Raw genomic sequence first — 19,130 nt, forward strand, 5'->3', positions numbered from 1 at the left:
GCTTACATACATCTGAAAGAGAGAGTTGCCATATGCAGATGCACTGGCCAAGAACTAACCTAAGATGACAGATTTCGCCACTCACCTTTTCCAGGTCAAGCTCCTTCAGCAGAATACTGGCGTTCTTATTTGCTTCTGCAGCTTGCTGGTCTTTAGCCTTCACAATTGTCTCCACACACTGGTGACACTTCTTCAATAGTTCCTGAAGAATAAGAGTTATTTTATTAAAGCAATCCTGAAAATCTGAAGTTAATTATTGCAGCTTGCTCTTAAAGTGTATGACTGGCTCACTGGTACTTCTAAACATACAACTACGCCACCATGCTAAGATACAGAGTGCTAACATTTGTAAAGTAGCTTTTTTAGAGGTAGTTTTGCAATAAAGGAAGCACATTATTCCTCCCAGTTTGGGTAGTTTCGTGAACATCTGAAAAGTTCCTCTAGTAGGTATGAAGTCTTTTTAAAATTAGAAATAAATGCGTTAATTTGGTCCCCGTTCCTTAATTACTTTAGTATTTAAAAAACTGTCCTAAAAAAGCAAGAATAAAATTGAATTCAAGAGGTTTTGTTGTTGGCCCTTCCCCTTAATACTCTTCTGTTCTGAAGCAGAAGGAAAAATAACTAACTAAGTTACATATGACTCACTTTGATAGAGAGTGACAGAATAGCTGGCTGTAACCTGACTTTTGAAACTTTCATTTTCCTATAGCTAATTTGTTAACATTTTAATCAGATTTAAAAGAAAAATGTGATGAATCCATGATGGAAAGATTTAAATAAGTTGCTGTATAAAAACTGAAATAATTTTATATTTTATTCTTGTTATATTTATATATGTATTTTAAGATTTCACAAAGAAATTTTTTAGCTCCAAAATTTTAAGGGTCAAAGATAGGCATTTCATGTATGCTCAGAAAGAAGCAGCTGGTGGTGCTCTGGGCAAGGCAAAGGCCACATAACAAATAGTGGGAAGAGAACGTTTCACATAGTTGTAACCAAGCTCAATTATCCATTCAGTCTTTTAATGACCTTAGATCTACCATTTGGGCACCAAACTTAACATGAGACAACACGTAATTAACATGCAAAATGTGTAGTTTCAATTTTATATACTTGTTAAGACCTCGGTAGGGTCACCTACATATTTTTAAATATCCTTAATGCACTAAGTCTGCTCTCAAAAAGTCAGTTAAACTCACCTTGTCAGTTATAGTTGCTATATATCGCATGCACTCGATGTCTGAAGGAAACTGGTTAACTTCTTTTACCAGGTACTGAACTACTTTCACATGACCCTGTAAAAAATAAAATAAAATTCTAGTGTCCTGTAAATGCGGAAGTGAGTGGGTGACAATTTTAGCTGACATGACAGTTATAAAGCTAACATCTGAAATGGTAATTTAAAATAAAATATCGCCAAGTACCAAAGCATCTATTAGTGTTGGTAAAGTACTGACAATGAGCGTAGTGGTGGACAAAACAGTAGCAAAGACAGTCCCTTCCCCAAATAGCTTCCTGTCTAAAATATAAAGGACAGGACATGTTGGGAGAGATTTTTTTTAAAATTAATTTAATAAGCCCAATTTTTGTGAGCACTGGGAATGCGTCTGTCAAACTATATACTCCGTTTTGCGTCAGGGGCTCTACTTTGTGCTGTAGCCTCCTTTGTGGATTAATAATATCATCATCTAATTCTTATAACACACTTCTCATTAGTAGATCTCAATGCCCTTTACAAAGGAGGCAGGTACCCTTAGCCCCATTTTATGGATGGGAAAACTGCAGCACTCCATTGAACTGACTTGCCTAGGTCAATGCCCGAGTGAAAATAGAATTGCGGTCTCCTGAGTCTCAGTTCAGTGTTCTGCCCACCAAGTCACACTGCCTCCAATTTGTAAAAGGGGCTTAACACCTAAAGGAAAAATTATGCTTGACAAACTATGACAGAGCAATCCAGGGCCAGTAACGTTGAACGACTCCCATACTGGAACAATGGGTTTTTCCACTAACAGGGCCTCTGACTTTGAATCTGTGTCTACACACAAGCTGATGGGGAGGAGGCTGGAGCCTGGCACTCCCCTATTTGAAGCAAATGGGGAAAAAGGGGGACATCGGTGGTGACTCCATGAGTGCTCCGGAAGCTGGAGCACTCATGGGGAACAAAAACCCTCACTATCAGCTCCCCTCCACGCCTCCCCCCGTCCCCAGTGCCCCCGCCCACCAGCAGGCTCTGTGGATCAGCGCCACTCTCTCCCTGTGCCTCCCACCCGCCCCAAACAGATGTTTTGTGGATTGCAGGGGGCAGCTGTGGCGGGGGGGAGGGGTGGGGCATGTAGTGAGGATGCTGCACTCAGGGGAGAGAGTGGAACTGGGTAGGAAGAGGTGGGGCAGGGGTGGAGCGGGGGCAGAAAGAGGCGGGGGTGGGGCCAGGGCACAGCCAGGGGTTGAGCACCCCTGGCACTTTGGAAAGTCAGTGTATAGAAAAAGAAGTGTGTTTCTCTGAGTCACACGGGTGACCACCACCACATCCAAGACCACCTGGCTAAGGAGGAGGGAAGGTAAGCCTAGCCTATGGATGCTTACCGAATCCAGGACTCTCAGATAGGGTGAGATCAGCCCTAGGGCAACTGCATTCAGGTTTGTGTGTAAATGTGAAAGTCTTGCAACTCTCTACTGTGCTGTGTTAGGAGTAAATTATCTGTGCTTAAGACATTCCTTTGCTAAGCTTGTGTTCCTCCTTGCTTTCCTGCCATGTTGTCCCGGAAGAGTTGAACAAGAAACCCGAGCTCCCATAGCCAGGTGGACTCTGGGATAACATGTTTAAGCTACTAGGCACTTGGGAGGGCTGTGGCATTGGTATCAGGGTCTAAGGCAGTTGAAATGCAGGGTCCCACTGCTAAAGAAGCATGTTGAACATGGAGTCTGCACTGGGAAGTGTGCTTGTGACCCAGAGCTAGCAACAGTGACCAGAAAATGCAGAAGTGAATCCAGCAATTAGGTCAGTTTAAAACAGACGTGTTCATCCAGACAGGGAACAAGGGCAAGGTTGGTGACACTGACAGCTGTGGTGGACTTGAAAGGAGGAGAGGATGGTTGGCTGGAGACCTGTGATGGTGAAATGGTTTCATGCCAAGATCAGACACTCACCCACTGACAGTAGCAAAATTACGTATGCTCTGATGAATACACAAAACCGAAGCAGATCATCCCTCAAAAGTCAGGTGTGTTGAGCCGTATTTTAGCCCTTTTTTGAAACAGCAATTTAAACTCTGTAGAATATACTTATCTTAAAAATGTTTTGTATTCCTGACACTTTCAAGACTACCCATTTCAATTTAGAACTGTTTTTGAAAGTATTCAGTGCTGAAACATGAGATCAAAGTTTGCCTTATTAACTTACCTTACGAAATGCTGACATAAGAGGTGTAATTTTCCGGTTATCTGCTGCATCCACATCAGCTCCTGCCTGCACAAGTAACTGCACTACGTCAAAGTGACCACCATTAGCTGCCAACCAGAGTGGCGTGTTTCCTTTCTTGTTACGAACATCAATATGTGCTCCCCTAAAAAAAGCAAATGTAAGTCACAGGCACACCTGGCTGACATATAGAAAAGGTTACTAAAAAAATATGGATGTTCAAACTGCACTTAAGTTCGTCTTTTTCATCACTGACAAACCTTCAGTGGTGAGCTAGAAAACTTATGCTGGGAAATCCTTTGCTATTTAAATTACAGCATAAACTAAAAAGGAGACTTAAATCCCTGGATTAAAACAGAGCTATGGACATCTCTCCCATCTACATTAATCTCTAAATCATAGATAAGCAATTACTGAAACACAGAATCTAAGCTCTATTCCTCATCACTGTGATTCTGTCCACAGACGGACTCCATGACAGAACAAGTATGTTACTGATGAAATAAGAAATAACCCACCGATTAATCAGGAGCTCACAGAACTTGTAATGGCCTTTGTCTGCTGCAATTGTTAAAGCTGTATCTCTTGAGGAAGGCACAGGTGGAGCATTGACATCTGCTCCTTTATCAAGGAGAACTCTTCCAACCTCTGCATACCCACCAGAAGCAGCTTCCATCAAAGGGGTGAGACCAGTCTGTTTGAAAAACAAACAAGTTATAAAATATTCAATTGATGCAAAATATAGTCTGGGTGTGCCTTTAAAGGTTTCAGCACTTAAATAGGCCTCTTATTTATGGATTTAGGAGTCTAACTCCAGGCAAATTTTTTAAAATCTTGGCTTTTACAGTAGACTAGACAAATGAATGACAAAATCTCATCAAATGTTAATCTCAATAGCAAAAGCTTGCAATTAACAAAAGTATCCCTTAAAACTGAGGGAAATAGAGGTCCAAAAGCAAACAGTGAGCATTCAGCACAGAACAGGGTCAAACAAGTGACTCCACGCCACCTTTGGATTCCCTTTGGCACTGGCGCTGTCCTGATACCAGTTGAGTCCCCAGCTCAGAGTGTTCTAATTTAGATCAGTTGCCAACATCCCCACGTGGCCATTGCAGAAGCTGGGCAGAAGAGAACACTGGCCACACACCCTTTTCCCAGTCACATTTCCAGCACAAGGAGCTGGGAAAGGAGGCACAGACGATACTAGAGCTGCAGCTCTAGGATTTACCAAAAATTCCCCTGTGCTGGTAAAATCCAAGTGTCAGTCTATGCAGACTTTTGGACAGCTCTGCAACAGGAATGAGGCATAACACTGTTCCAGTGTACCAAAGAATGGGGCCCACAGAATGTAAGAGAAACAGGAACTCAAAATTTAAACCATGGGTTCTATACTAACACCACAGATTTCACCTAAAAGAGATAAAGGCTTAATCTAAACCATTTCTGTTGAGTGCATATAATGGCAAGCCACATCTGTGCATCACTGTCAAAATACATGGACTATTACGTTCCTTTTCTGCTTTATAGACTCTACCCATGTGTTCTGTTAATGAACATTAGCCATGTTAACCTGGAAATTTATTATCTCATGATCTTTAAAGACCAAAAGTAGTCAGGACCTATTTTGCTTCCTATTCAGAAAGTATGAATCAGCTGTTTTGGAAAAAGTAGATGAATGCCACTCGTAAGCAATCACATTTGTTTTTCACATGTAATGACTATTTCACAGTATATGAAAAAAGTGACATTCTGACAGAAACTGGAACACAGAGTGGGTATTATCTTTAGCACACTAGTTTTTGCTTAAGAATGTTTTTAATTTGCTGATTTCCAGGGTAAGAATAATGAGGTTTTGGTAAAGTGTTACACTTTACAGTTCCTTGTGAGTGGTAGAGATTTCTTAAAGAACTTTGAGATGCTTTGAACAAGAACGATCAAATATATGGCCATCAATCCTATGGGGTTGCTTTTAAATCAGTGAAGTTGACATAGGCAAATAGGCTCAAAGATTTATATTAACAGAAAAACTTCAAGAAAGCTGACAAATCAAAGAGATCCTCTTGCCCAAAATAAATCTGAAGAGAAAGCTAGTCTGTTTGCTTACCTTAGCCCTATGTTCAACATTGGCCTTCCTATCCAACAGGAGACTGACCACCTCTGCTCGGCCTTGGAAACAGGCCAGGGTGAGGGCTGTATTTCTATTGGTCTCAATTTGTGCGTTAATATCAGAACCCATATCAAGCAACAGTTTCACTGCAGGTACATGGCCATTCATAGCAGCCAACATCAGAGGAGAAATGCCGAGCTTACTCCCAGTCCTAAAGAGAGAAAATAATTAACTACAGATCACAGAACTAGATGAATCTGGATGAATCCTCTGGGAACCCAAGTACATTTCATTTACATTTTATAGTAAATACTGCCCTAAAATATCAGTAATTCAAAACAGATTATTGAAAACCAGCAGGATATAGGATATTTGCAGTTTAAAACCTGCTAAGAGAACGTGTTCTCTTTCAGAAGAAATAGGTTTTGCTAAAGTATATATTTGTACTAATTCTAAGCCATTTAAATAATAAAAAAAAGATAACTGGGCCTGCACCTAAATCAGAAAGAAATACATCTGCACTTCAACCTATTTTGATGATACAAAATGAGTTAACTTTCATACAATACGCGAACACAGGTTGCTTAACAGACAAATCCATGTGTTTTAGTTCTTCCTTTTATGGGCCCCAGAGCGACTGAAATGTAGAGCTTCAAAAGAACACGTGCTCCACTGTGAGCTTTGGGTGGTTCCTCTATTTAGTTCAACTGGAAACAAAGTCCTAGAGTGCTAGATCCCAATATGGAGAAAAGAAGTATGTACACAGGGCCATATGCCGCACTAATACAGACACAAGAGCAACCTAAACACTGAGGGCAGTTTTTATTTTTTTTTGGTGGCAGGAGATCATCTATAGCAGCTTCCCTAAAGGAATCCAGTCAGAAAAAGCATAACATTTCAACAGTGCAAACTTAGCAGGGAGATTTGAAAGCACTACAAGCTCCAATTTATGCCTTGATATAAAACCCACAGTGGAACATCTGTCCCACACTGCAGTTTGTCTATGACATGGAGAGTATGTTACCTTGAATTAATTTCTGCTCCAGCATTAAGCAGAATCTTAATGATGTTGACGTATCCTCCAGATGCAGCAAGGCTTAGCGGTGTATAGTCAGACACGTTCCTATGCTCTTTATTTGCTCCCCGGGCCAGCAGCAAGTCAACTACCTGAAATGTACAGCATGAAAAAAAGTGTTAAAGGAATACTGGGCCTTAATTTTCTGCTACTTCCTGGATAATGGCTAACACACATTCAAAATTTCAAGTGTATTACCAGTTTCCATGGGCAGCAGTGGCTAGAGTGCGACGAGGTTCCCCTGTAGGATCTTTAATTTAATTTATGCACTGTATAGAGCCAGCAGTTAATCCTATTCATAAGACAGTCTGTGTGGGTTGTGCCAATGCAGCACTTTTCCTCCAAAAAGATTACTTTATCTAACTGAAGTTAGAAGCCTTTAAGGGAATCTCTTCCTCTGAATGGAGGTCTGAGATTTAGGACATATCCTGTTCTTAGGAAGTCTGATATAGTTGAAATTTGTGAGGGCTTCCCTTTCAGTGCCTCCCACAACTTGAATGAAAAAGTGAATCTTAAGTCAATTTTGATTATGTTTGTGTTGCACAATCTTTCCAATAAAAAGTATAAGGATGCCCAAATCTTGATGGAAGTTAAGGGAGGTGAGGGAATGGCAGAGGAAGGGCATTTCTCCCACTCATGCCTCGCCTTTACAAGCCTCCTCATTTTCTTCCAGTTACTACATTTATCGTCTCCTGCAATCATGGCATTTTTCATGTGTGCGTTTGTGCTACTATAGTTTCCCATGTTTTCTTCCAAGTTGCTCTGCCTTTGACATCATAAGCAGGTAAGACTGAACATCTTAGAAGCAAAAGTGAAAAGTTCAATTTAAAAGTAGTTTAAAAAATAGTTCTATCTTCTGTGAGTCAGGTCTACACTGCATCTACTTACAAGTCAAAATGGAAATATCTGCTAGTCTAGCGTTAGTGTTCTGGAAGGCTGTGTATGTGTAAGACAAGTTTAGTTTCTGGTCCTGATCTCTCTCTGAGTTGGAAGTACTGCAAAGAATGCCCCTTCACTTACTACGCAGGTGGGGAGGGTGCAAGATAGGACTGACTGGGTACCCTGAATTGCTTAATAGCCTTCTTCCTCCACTATCCAACTGAGGATTTTCAGACTATATTACGAAAATTGGATAGATGAATGGCTCCAATCTGTAGTGAAGGGCTGCAATAGTGGGGCTGTATAAACAAGGCAAAGTTAATTCCCTTGTCTTTTCCTGGGACAAGAGAGCTACCAATTCCTGAAGTTTAAAGACTTTTAGTAAAATGAAAATATTAATTTAAGGGTAAAGAACAAGAAATGAACGCAGTAATTTACAAACCAACTCAAAACCTATAGAAGAAATAGTAAGCAAAATATTTGTACCTCTTGGCGTCCACCAGAGCACGCCAGTGAAAGCGGAGTGTCCTTTGTGCGCTCAGACTGTGCTTCTATATCTCCACCTTTGTCTAAAAGAATTTCTACTACACCAACGTGTCCAGCAGTTGCAGCCAGAATAAGTGGTGTAAAACCTAATCCAAAAAGAATCACAATTAGAAGCAGCTCTGAAAAACTCAACATATAATTAATAGCAAGCCGGAAAGTATGTACGAATGGATTAATTCAACAAATACCTGGGTCAAATATCAGAATGATCATCCATAGATGGGGCCCTACCAAATTCGTGGCCATGAAAAACATGTCGCAGACCATGAAATCTGGTCGTGTGCACTTTTACCTTATACTGTACAGATTTCACTCAAATTGGATGTCCTGACTCAAAAGAGAGTTGCACTGGGGTCGCAAGATTATTTTAGGGGGTCACGGTATTGCCATCCTTACTTCTGTGCTGTCACCTTCAGAGCTGGGCATCTGGAGTGTGGTGGCTGCTGGCTGAGGGCCCAGCTGTACAGGCAGCAACGCAGAAGTAAAGAGTGGCAATACCATACTATGCCATCCTTACTTTTGTGCTGCTGCTGGTGGCAGCTCCGCCTTCAGAGCTGGGCTCCCAGCCAGCAGCCACCATTCTTCAGTTGCCTAGCACTGCTGTCAGCAGCAGTGGCACAGAAGTAAGGGTAGCAATACCGCAACCCTTCCACAACTCCTTTTTGGGTCAAGAGCCCTACAATTACAACACTGTGAAATTTCAGATTTAAATAGCTGAAATCATGAAATTTACAATTTTTAAAAATCCTATGACTATGACCAAAATGGACCATGAATTTGGTGAGGCCCTATCCACAGACAAGAAGATTAATTCCAAATGTATCCCAATAGTCTTAGGGTACTGTATTATAGCACATAGACAACTCTGCTATTATTGAGGTTGAGAAGAGCTTTGTTTGAAGGCTGATTCTTCTAAGAGCTCTAACATCCACATTCTTACTCAAATAGTCTTAAAACTTGCTGTGCCTCATAGGATGACGGGCACAGCTAGTGGCCCAAATTTGGGGTCATTTAATTAAGGGGTTCCTCAGATACAGCCCCCACAAAAGACATTTCACAGTCAGATTCTTATAACTTTAGTGCATGATACTCGCTGCCACTTTTGGGGGAGCAATACTGAAAAATGTTATTAAAGGAAGAGTTTGGGTCCCTGTAACAGTATATGCTAAAAATGCATCAGCCAAAGAAATTGAAATGCACACATGCAGCAAGCCTCAACAAGAGGGTTTGCACCGAGCACACTGTCACAGAAATTTGGTGGCCCAAGGAGACGTGCTATGATCACAATCTTAGCCACCCTCACACATTGTAAATTCAAACCCTTCCCTTGGCTGAAAGCTGAGAATGATCTGTGGCACACTGCTACTAACCATCTCTGTTAAGAGGCTGGTTTTTGTTTTACTTTTGGGAAATGTGCACCTGCTAATTTATACAGCTAATTTAGAAGAAGCTTTTAATTATTTTCTGAAAGATAATACATTATACATGCTCTATGCAGATACCCAATAATGGCTGCTGGGCATGTTGCTATTTTTCCACACTAAGTATTAGCATAGCTGCGCACCAGCACTGATCAATCAATTAGCATTGATTAACTAGAGGGAAGATGAAAGACAGTTAGGATTATGTAATCATGTTTCCTGAACAAGGGACCTGTGTGTGCTTATAATCAAGGCATATGTTCCTGGTAAAGAGCTTACTAACATGAGGCACTCATAATATTGTTAGATGCTTGTAACTTTTTTTTGGTGCACAGGTAGGGAACTATGGAACAGTGGGGTCAGAGCAGTGAAGGAAAATGACTGTGGTAGCAATGCTGGTGGTGTGGGGGCTGAGACAGCGAAGGAAGGGGCATAAATTAGAATGGGTTGTAGGGGAAGGGAGAAGATTTGTGGCAGAGAAAGGAAAGGGGGGCTGTTAATCTTACATTCGCCTCTCCTGTGCACAAGCACAAGGATCTGGGGGCCCCATTCCTTCTCAGAGGGTTTGAATGGCTCTGCAAGACTCCCAACATGAAAGCTGGGATCTGGAGACTGAGCTGCTCTCCCAACTACCCTATGTTCGCGCCCCAGGATTTGAGGATGCTCTGCCCCTTCGACAGGATGGGGCCTGAGCCGCATCCTCTCACACACCTGTGTGAGCTGGCATCTAGAGAAGTCCTGCCCCTCTGGATGTGGAACTGAGAGTAGGCATGCTTGAAGCATGCAGTACTGGGGCCAGAGTGAGGAGCTGAGAATGGGCATGCTTGGTGCACAGCACAGGCTCACAAGCACAGTCGTGGGGATTGGAAGGTGAGGGAAGGAGGGAATGAGAACACCCACTGAGATGAATGGAGCACTCAATCCCATTTTAACGTGAACTTTGAGCTCAAATTGTAGGGATTTTTTTTTATTTTTTGGTAGCTTACCCTTCTTGTCTCTGTGTTCAATATTGGCACCTCGTGCTATCAATACAGACACAAGCTCTTCATGACCTCCTGCACATGCAAGGGTCAGTGCAGTGTCGTGATTACTCTCCGTCTTCATGGTGGGGAGAAAAAGAAGTTGACATTTGTAAATGGCAAGTGTTTTTAGCACAGAAAACGGTCAACTTTTTAAAAACAAATTACTGCTAGACTGACATTTTATTTTAAATTTTAAAACAAGTCAGAGTAAAGCAGATAAATCTGTAGCCAAATTACTTACATGTGCATCAATATCAACTGAAGGATACATGGGGAGCACAGACTGAGAGCCAACATTGCTTGGTGTCTGTGCACAGGGCTCGGGTGCAGGGGATTCCGTAGTGTGAGAGGAACTAGTGGAGCCAGTGGGCACTCTGCTATTCACAGCTGAAAAACATTAACACTAACACTGTTATTCCACTCTTGAGAATTGAGCACTTTAAATGGAAAAAAGTACTGTACTATAGAATCTTAATACTATAAGAATGCATTTTCTAAAAAAGTTTAGCTTTAAATGTCTCTGAAAAAACTATGCTATTTAATGTAGTTTGTAGAATATAATGCAAGTGTCACGTCCAAACTGTGTTTGGGTCAGAAAGCTTATTTTAATAGATTAATCTGCAAATGATTTCTCTGCACACAACCATGAAGATAATAATCTACTATTGTAACCTCAGCAGTGACAGTTCAGTGTTCATTCTAGGCAGACAACAGTAAAGGATTTATGATAAAAGCATAATCTAAAAGTTAGGAAACAAAGAATATATCAGAACTATTTCATATAAAGTGTAGTAAGCACTTTCATTAATTTTCTAGGTAAGACAACAACTAAAGCGAGAAGAGTAGAAGTGAGTTCCAAGAATAATTCTGGTTACAACAAATTAACAGAGGGAAAAATAGGAAGATGGCAAGACAGGCACATAGACAATTTAAGTATTTCCTTTCCTTAAAATTGTATGTATTGTGACGCAACTTTTGACGACAGGGCTGCAAAATTCCATCTCCACTAAAGACTTAGTTTAAACACATACAAATAGTGAGATTTTATTTTCTAAATTTTCCACAATTTGAACTGAGGTTTGAAACTAAGAATTATCTATATTTACATACAGTGCTAAAATTAAAAGACTAGGAGCAAATAGCAGAAAGGCCAGAAACACCATGATGAGTATTTTCCAGGGTCAGAGCTCAGTCTTGGCCTCACAACACACGGATGGATCATCGCTACATAGTATTTTTGAAGGGAAGATCCCAAAAAATTTGAAGGGCTCTGACATAAACCAGATGGACAGGAAAGGTCCCTAATGACCTTGTTTCTAGTTGAAAAATTTCAATACCTTTTATTATAATATAAAAGACAAGATCTAGAGAATTAAAATCTGGTATGAAAACCACTTCTGGACATCAAAATTTGCATCTCACAGCACTACCAGATTTCTGCATTGTACGCTAATTGCTCTGGCCAGTTAGAGAAACAAGTGATTTGTTCTAACCAGTAAGAGTGCAAAATTAATCCAAAGCATGTAATGTTTTATAGTATTTCTGGAGCAAGCTCTTATAATGACAGAGGTTCATGATGAGTTCAGATGGGAAATAAGCAGCAGGAATTTTTTTTTCCCAGTGCCAATGTTCTCTGTAGTAATGGAAGATGGAATATGAAAATGTGATAAGAATGTTTTCTAAACAGAAACTTCAGCAGTTTTACCATGAACTGTTATTCACTAATGGAAAGGATTTAAAATTAAACCACTGAATGAAAATAGAGTGTATCAATTAATGACATAGGATAAAGATTAAATTACTGGAAAGATCAGAAACAGTAGGACACACTCATCATTTAGTGATAATACATTCTGATGTTTGGTTATAGGTATTTGAAATACAAATGATATGTTCACAAGTGGAGCAGATTTTGGAAGAACCCAACAGAGTTCTTAAAGCCAGGATAACTTGTTTAAAAAACATAAAAACCGAGCCTTTGAAATAGAAGTTTTCAGTTACAGTCCCAAAGGCATTCAGTTTAGTGTTAGGGCTCACATTCCAGTGCATGAGTCAAAGGTGAGCAATGAAGTTTAGTTACAGTGTAAAAGGAGTAGTGCATTATACCTGGCCTCAAATGGAGTTCACTTCACCTCAAAAGCTAAGCACCTTGTGAACACATCAAGTTTGTATTATGAGTTTCCAGATACAAAGGTCTTATGCTTCATCTACGTAATATGCATTAATACAATGGTTCTCAAACTTTTGTACTAGTGACCCTTTTCACACAGCAAGCCTCTGAGTGCGATCTCCCTTATAAATTAAGAACACTTTATATATTTAACACCATTATAAATGCTGGAGGCAAAATGGGCTTTGGGGTGGAGGCTGACAGCTCACGCCCCCACCCCATGTAATAACCTCACGACCCCCTCAGTGGTCCCGACCCCCAGTTTGAGAACCTCTGCATTAATACTTACCTCCCTCAGCAGGGTGTTAAACAGTATTTTACATTAATGAATCCTCTACATGTTCAAAACACTATTAAGTGCTAAAGTTAAGTGGATTTAAAAATATTCATATTTTGCAAAAAAACAGTAAGACACTAAGGACTGATTTTTCCCTAATATAAGCTAATAGCATCCTTCTGAAGAGGTATTTTACAACCTTTTCTTTGGAGGGAGAAAAAAGGAAAAAGTACTTCAGACATTTAATTTGTTTTTAAGACTTCTTAGTAATAGATTACATTTAACTTTAATGCAGATCCATCAAAATCTAAAAATCAAATGACCAGGACTGAATCTCTTCACAGGACAAAAACTGTTAAACTCTGTGCATTAATGGAAATCTCCATACTGGTTCAAAGTCAACTCTAACCACCAAGATTGTAAATATCTGATATAATTGATTTCCTCCCCAATAATTGCTAAAAGACAATTACTGTTTGCAAAATTTTAGATTCCTGTAAACTTCTGGACACCTGTTGTGATGCCACATTTGTTGGCTGGTTGCCAAACCTGATATTTGACCAATGAGAACTGTTAATGTAATCTGCACTATCAAGAATAACCTCTCTATGAAGATCATATCCTGAAGATGATGTAGTTCACTGAATAGCAAACATATGTTAATAGCAATTAGTAGGCTCGTTAAGGCCAAATTTTATATTCAATTACATGTTCTAAGGAAGGACCGTCATACCACAAGTATTTCTCAACGCATCTTAACAAAATATTTTGTATGGGACCAGATTTAATCAGCTAGTACTGATATTACACCCAGAGTCAAATATGTCTACAACTCTGAACATTACCATAGAAAAGCAGGTCAGTTATTGGTCTCACTTGCAGAGCATGGAAACTCATTCTCAAAGACTGGTCATACCATACCTGGCTTCCAATCAGGATTTTGCAGGAATGAGAGAGGAGTTCACCATTTTCTTTTTAAAGTCCAAAATCAATTGAACTAAAAGGAACACTTGCTTAAGGAATCATTTATATCCTTCATTTGACTTCCCAAGAATTATTTTAGCAATTTGCTACAGAAAGTTCAGGGCAATTTTTAAATGACTAAATCCTAGTGTGGTTCTAACCTATGATATTAGATAAATTACTGTGTTCCTGAGGAACAGCAATATGAACATGTAGCACTATATCCACTTTGGCTATCACTTGTGGCACAGCTTTGCAGTAATGGTATTAAGATAATATGTAAAGGAGCAGCACACTGTACAAAAATTAAAAAGATGGTATGAATCTTAAACTACATTGCTATGGCAAAAGATAATGGGATTAGAGGCAAAAAGATCAAGTGGAATTCTGCAAAATAGAGGTTCAGATAGGATAAAACAGATTTAGTGGTATCTTTTTTATAAAAAATACATGCCACTATAAGCTAGGGGAAATCTTTGCTACACTGAAGAACAAGAGCAGGAGGAAAAATTCATCCCTTCTTGGTGGCATTTCATAAGCAGAAAAAAAGCCATACTTTTCTGGATAACTTCTAACCCAGTTTATAAACCTCACAAAAATTTATATTTTCAACATACTCCTGAAGAATGCAAAATCACTTCAACTACACAGCACCACTGAAGTACAACCACCTCCAAAATGGGAGGGCAGCAAACTCAGTGGAGCACAGAATATTGAACAATGGGGGGAAGGGAGATTTTGTTCAAGGACACTGGGGCAAACTCCTAGCATTACAAAAAGTAGCCCTGGTATTTTTAGTCCCTGATGAATGGAACAGGAAACTTGAAAGAGCTCTATACTGATGTACTTCAGTAAACTTGTGTGGTACTGAACCATGAGAATGAGGGTCCCCGCCCCCAAAAAATCTGTTTTAACAGATCTTTAACAGGCCTCTGAGAAAATGTGCATGATTCAGTTGGAGTAGGTATGTTCCATTCATGAAACGGAAAGTTACAGGGTGCTGGGCAATAGCACAAACACACAAAAACTTAGTGACATGGAAGCCAAGTTTGCTGCTTTACTTCCAAAACACAGACATAGGCACACAATTTACTTTAGAGGATTAGATACACTTCTATCATTTCATTAGGAAGTATATACCTTTTTGTTGACTAAATATAGTTATCAATATATATAATTAAAAATAAGTTTTACCTCACGCAATTTAGGCTCTATATAATATTTATTTTGTGACTGCACTGATTTTAGATCCTTCCCTACAAAATACACTGGTAATACTTGTACAGAATATAGATTGAACCTCTCTAGTCTGGTACTCTTGGGATCTGACTGGTGCCAAATCAGAGAATTTGCTGAACCACGGGAGGTCAATATTGTAGTAGCAGGTTTCTCTATTTTTATCTCGCTGAGGCGAATAAACAGCACAACGCTTGCAATGCCGTCTAGCCAAGGCTTATTGGCTCTCTTCATAACAAAGTGAGAGTTGTTACACAATTTTTCTGTACTGGCACAAGGAAATAAGTAGATTCAGCATAAAAAACAAAATAAAAACATGCTGGACCACAGATGTTGCCGGACCAGAGGGTGCCAGATTAGAGAGGTTCAACCTATACTGTTATTTACAACATATTCAATAAGCTTGTTGCCTGAATAAGTCTGAAGTTTAAATGACATTTCTGATTGTAGGGCTTCATTTAGATATTCGTAAATTTATGAAGGCCCAAAACTTTTACAAAATGTATTTTCTTTAATCTTCACTAATAAACTTTAGTAAACAATCCTACGCAGTATAAGAGATATTACTGGTATTTTTTAGTTTGGGAAACCCGATTACAGGGCATCAGACTAGGAACAAACTGTGATGATCTTGAATAAAATGCCAGGTTCATAGCATGTTTAAGCATTAAAAGGAGCTAAGGCAAAGAGAGATTGTGGCTGATCTGACAGTTGTAGTATGAAGTTAAAATTAGACTCCAACTGCTATATTTATGAACTACTAAATATACCTCATATTCCTGTAATATGACTAAACATGACTAATAATTTAGATTCATTTTGTTTTTTTCCATGAATGTAAATTTGTACTTCAGTATTGTATAAGTCTCTTTTATAAGAGCTTTTCCTGGAATTAAAAAAAAATCTCACACTATTTTAAAATCCTATTATAGCAATCAACCACCATATTGTGACCTATTAATCTTTTAAAATGAATGATAAGCTGTCTGCTAGGTTCAGATTGAACAACATTTAACCAGTGTTACTTTAAATAGGAGTGTGTTTGTATATAATTGTTACTTTTCACATTATGCTTCAACATTTCCCACTTTGGATTACACTGGTGACCAGCATTATTCCAAATGGTTATGTATTTCATAATGCAGTTGCCCAGAAGTCATCTTTAACAATGATTCCAGAAATAAAAGTTAACACATCAATTTTGGGGAATCATTTCACAAGCATGGATTTCAGAGCCAAAAAAAAAAAGTTTGCAGAGTTACTACACAAGCATTCAGCAAACTGAAAGTTTACATTTATAAATTCAGATTCAGTCCAACTAAATCTCTCTAGGGAAAGAATTCCAGACAGAAGGGAGGTGCAGAAAATCTGTATTTTGAATGAAAAGGGTGACTGACCAGCACAAACTGACAAGAGCAATATTAGTACATTTAATACTATACAGAAAGTGGCAACAAGTGGATGCATCATTGTCCCGAGGAAGTCAACAAAAAGCTTTGAACTTAATGCGGCTAACTGAGAAACCTACTCATGTATGCATGCAATATGAACTACAAAAAAATCCAAATTACATAGCATGTAACCTTTAGTATACCAAAATTTGTACTGCAGTGGAGTAATGTACAATGAAGTCTGAAAACTGTGTCAACCTATGTTCACATATCAAGTCTCAGAAGATGCAATAAGCACTAATTCTTAATATTTTACATGCTGAAGAACTGTAATAGTTTAATTCACCTTTATAAAATCCAATTCAACCCTGCAAGAATCAGTGAAAGGATTCAGAATTAGATGTGTGCTTTCCATAAAGCTATTAAAGGAATTCAGTTTATATTTCATGATTAAGGAGAATTCAACCGCATTCACTCTGAATTTATGAGTTCATCTTAACTTTCCAAATTCTGCTTAATTACTACAGCACAAATGGTATGCAAGATCACAGAATTCATTAAGGTGAATACAGAGTGAGTAACTTTAACTATTATATTTGTAATCAGGGAAATTTAGACCTCTAACTCCAAGTTAGAACTTAAAACAAACCTCCCCTAACACCAGCTGCCCTATGAATCATAGCAGTGCCTCCCTTTAGGTGCCACAAGTACTCCTGTTCCCTTTAGCTGATGCACTAAACTACCAGGCTGGCCAATAACGATATGAGTTATGATGACATTTAATATCTAAATTGCTCAATGAAGACATTCCTTGGAGAGAGTTCATGCTACCATACTTAGGCCTTGTCTAAATGCGACCTTTGAGAAGTCTGCCACTGTTGCATTACCACTGGTGACAGTGGAAGCATTAGTGTAATCAGGGCCCCAGTCACTGTCAGTATTTTTGCCATTGTGTCAAGTAGACCTGCTTTGAGTTGGGTTACCATACAGAATGGCAAAAACGCTGAATCTCTTTCTACATTAATGCTTCCACAGTTGCTATCACTGGTGCAGTTCTACCAGGGGTAGTGAAATTATGGGAGATTTCCCCAAGACAACTTAAAGAAAAAAAAGGCTTTCAAGAAACACTGAACTTGGTAGCAATTGCCATTACACATAAACATCTGTTAATGTGGTTTATGTATACAAGACTTCTTGATTTCCATATTTTCTGCTGCAAAACAACTTCCATATAAAACAGCACCGTAATCTGATCTGCAAACTTGCCAGGGTGCAGTGTTCAAAAGCATCTTGAATATGGATAAAATGTGAAATTAGGGTGAACGCATGTTTTAAGATGCTTTGCAGATTTTTAAACAAATGCATGTAACTTCATGATAAGATGTGAGCCCATGACTTTGAGGGTTTAATCTACTAAAAGATGTATCACAATAATGATTCTTGATAACCAGAGCAAAGTAACTAAAATCTCTCCAATCATCTTCAGAAAGTTTAACTTACATTTAAGAAAATCAGGAGAAAATACATGTTTGTGGAGCAACAATTTTGTTACTACCAGTAGCAACAACATATGTAGCTGGATTTCTAAACTCCACTCATGGTTGTATTATTGGAAATATATTAAGATAAGATAGTTGTGGCACTTTACTAAATTTAACTAGCACTAACAATATCTATAGAAATACAAGTAAAAACTTCACTTTTATAGAAAAAATAATTTTCATTAAGAAAAATTCTTAATTGATTAGACTCTGTAGTAAATCAGTTTTATGATATTAATTGATAATAAGTAGGATATGCATGGTCACTTTGTTAAATACTGCACATTCTGAACAAAATGACAGGGTTTTTAGTTAGACAAAATATCCATTAGGTCTGTGTCATATAAACAAGTTGAGGTTTTTAAATAGTAAACATTCTGTATGTTTCATATTTCACTTTCAAGCTAACAAAATTTAGGAAATGTAAGTACAAAATAACATACTGTTAAAAGACTAAGCTATTTATGTTATAAGTTTTGAAATTTAGTTACTTTGTGTATCTTACATAAAATGTAACAAGTATAAAAACCAGCTAGACTTCATTCTATTACTGAGTTGATCACTACAAGTTCTCCTTTTGCTACTGAAGTTACATTATATATAAATGAAGACCATATAACTAGTGATTTAAAATGTGACTACTAAGGATTTCAATGTACATTGTATGATCCATTTAGAGATTTGTGGTATACATACATACAGAACATGTTATAGCAATAATATCCAACCCCAACATTCAGCTCTTGTAAATGACATATTAAACACAAGATTTTCCTCACTGTACTCTGAAGTTTCGAATTAGATTTTCAGTAAGAACATTCAAGAATAATCCAGGTTTTCTCCTGTTAAAAAGTAAATTAACTCATCTCTAAAGCTCTGCAGAAACATGACTTGGGGTAACAAGGGACAACAAAAATGTCAAAGCAGGACCTACATTCCTCTCTCCCTCACATACTAGAGAGTTTCTTTGAATGAAGTTATACATCACCATCTGGAGGAAGTTAATCTTGTAACACTTATCACAATCATCCAACAGTATCCAGTAGGGCTTGAGGGAAGACTGCAAAATTGCTGTCCATCCCAA

The 19,130-nt window shown here is 38.6% G+C and overlaps 1 protein-coding gene across 1 annotated transcript in view; it reads right to left on the reverse strand.

Moving 5' to 3' along the window:
• The window catches only part of ANKHD1 (ankyrin repeat and KH domain containing 1), a 194,308-nt gene that overhangs the window by 29,003 nt on the left and 146,175 nt on the right, over positions 1-19,130 (reverse strand). Inside the window, 9 exon segments of the mRNA XM_075068051.1 lie at positions 86-202; positions 1,200-1,295; positions 3,401-3,563; positions 3,937-4,112; positions 5,523-5,736; positions 6,550-6,692; positions 7,966-8,111; positions 10,433-10,544; positions 10,710-10,855. Coding sequence (XP_074924152.1) covers positions 86-202; positions 1,200-1,295; positions 3,401-3,563; positions 3,937-4,112; positions 5,523-5,736; positions 6,550-6,692; positions 7,966-8,111; positions 10,433-10,544; positions 10,710-10,855 — 1,313 coding nt within the window.

The sequence above is a fragment of the Chelonoidis abingdonii genome, chromosome 7 (assembly GCF_003597395.2).
Source record: "Chelonoidis abingdonii isolate Lonesome George chromosome 7, CheloAbing_2.0, whole genome shotgun sequence".
NCBI lineage: Eukaryota > Metazoa > Chordata > Testudines > Testudinidae > Chelonoidis > Chelonoidis abingdonii.